This window comes from Tricharina praecox (assembly GCF_024521635.1).
Source record: "Tricharina praecox strain CBS 144465 chromosome Unknown BZA05scaffold_1, whole genome shotgun sequence".
NCBI classification, from domain to species: domain Eukaryota; kingdom Fungi; phylum Ascomycota; class Pezizomycetes; order Pezizales; family Pyronemataceae; genus Tricharina; species Tricharina praecox.
The window spans coordinates 277,578-279,520 of NW_026250403.1; the positions used below are offsets into that span (position 1 = coordinate 277,578).

Sequence of the window (1,943 nt, forward strand, 5' to 3'; positions counted from 1 at the left end):
ATGTCGACCACCAACATTACTATTACCACCGCTACCGACAGCGACGACGTCGCAAAGAGCCTTGCGCGGGAATTGGCAGGGTCGAGTGGGGGCCAGGGTCGCGCGCTCTCACCGCCGGATTCTAACATCGCCGAGGATTGCAAGGAGCCGGAGCCGGCGCCGGATGACCTGCGCATAAACAACTCGGCACTAGCAACGACGACAGCGGTAGATGAGACCACGAAGGGTCGAAAGCAAGAGAAGAAAGGAGAAGACAAGACAAACAAGGCTCCCCGCGGAAAGAAAAGAAACATTACCGACGTCGCCGGCGCAGAGCCCGAGACCGAGCCAAAGCGAACAAGAGTTGTAAACAACAAGGCTCCCCGCGGAAAGAAGAGAGAGATTACCGACGTCGCCGGCGCAGAGCCCGAGCCCGAGCCAAAGCGCACAAGAGTTGTAGGCCTCAAAAATTTGGGAAACACTTGGTTCGTGCATTCTCCATTGCATATCAGGCGCGTGTATGGTATGCTGATGACTCGGGCAGCTATAACAATGCCGTGATCCAAGCCCTAAGCCACACCGCTCCCTTGCGAGAGTACTTCGTTCAGCGTGCACTCCCGGAAGCTCTCGAGCCATTGGAGTCGCAACCGCTGGTGAAAGCGGCGGCTCACACGGGTCGTGCCAGGACAAGAAGGGAAGCTAGACTACAGGAACAGCTGGAGTCTGAAATTCCGCAGGATGTGTATGTCTCTTCTAGACCCCATTAGATGATGGGGAGTTCAATTCACTGATACCGTTTCTATGGACCAAAAAGCAACCTTTGCAACGAGTTTTCAAGGTTGATCCGTTCAATGTGGGGAATCGGAACCTCGAGTGCGGCGGATGCGCCAGCGTCCAAGCGGCGCCGTCGTAATCCTGGCGGGTTGGCTCCGGTGGTCTCGCCAGATGCATTTGCGGGTGCCGTTTCGGCCCTGCTACCGCTTTTCCAGGAGAGAAACGAACAGCAGGATGCCCAGGAGTTTCTGCGGGTGAGTTTCTGCGTGCCTAACAAGTTCTAGACCTAGCTAATGGCAGTATCTACCGGTTTAGTGTGCTCTGGATCAAATCCATTCTGAACTTAAACTTGAGAAGGAGGACCAGGCTAGCGTGGATTCCGAGGATACAATCGTGAATCACGTGTTTGGAGGAATGCTTTGGAACAAGGTATGCTTTATTCGACCACAGCAATTCAACATGCATGGGTTCTAACTTTCCCCCAGATCTCGTGTCTTGCCTGCAGCAAGTACACCATCAAGGCGGACCCGTTTCTGGATCTCAGCCTCGTCATCCCCGAAGGCCGCCACGTCACTCTCGAGGATTGTATTGACCTGTTCTCGCTATCAGAAGAACTTGAGACCACCGCGTCCGCCACGCCCTCCACTCCCGCTTCCCCCTCCGCTAGATCTTGTTATGCGTGCGGTTCGGAGCAAGGGTTTACCCAGAATATCAATCTCGGCGAGCTCCCCCGAATCCTTTGTATCCACCTAAAGCGCTTCCGCTGGAAACGCAACGGCAAGCAGAAGGTCGACACGCTCGTGCGCTTTCCGCTGCAGGACCTGAATCTATCCCGTTGGCTCGGCGACGGCGAAGAGGACGGTAGTCAGGCACCACCGCAGATATACGAACTCTACACCGTCGTGGTCCATCAAGGAAACGGGTTTGTATTCCTACACTATCCATCCCAGGGATACACTGGCTGATACACGGATTATAGAACGAACTCGGGACATTATTTCGCCTACGTCCGAGACCACCAAAACCAGTGGTGGAGCCTCAACGACGAGCGTGTTTCCGCCGTGGGCCCGGAACAGGTCGCTAAGTCCAAGGCTTACCTGCTGTTCTACCGCCCCCAGGAGACGCCTTCCACTCCCGCCACCCCCTCTCCCTCTTCCTTGACTACGGTCGCCGCCAACACCCAGCATTAA

General features: G+C 55.5%; 1 protein-coding gene across 1 annotated transcript; it reads left to right on the forward strand.

The window, feature by feature from the left end:
• On the forward strand, window positions 1–1,943 carry BZA05DRAFT_440054 (uncharacterized protein; the record flags this gene model as incomplete). The annotated part of the gene is made up of 6 exons (XM_051486571.1): window positions 1–464; window positions 524–721; window positions 794–1,007; window positions 1,069–1,182; window positions 1,239–1,675; window positions 1,733–1,943. 6 exons carry the CDS (start codon window positions 1–3, stop codon window positions 1,941–1,943), a joined length of 1,638 nt encoding a protein of 545 aa, XP_051343991.1.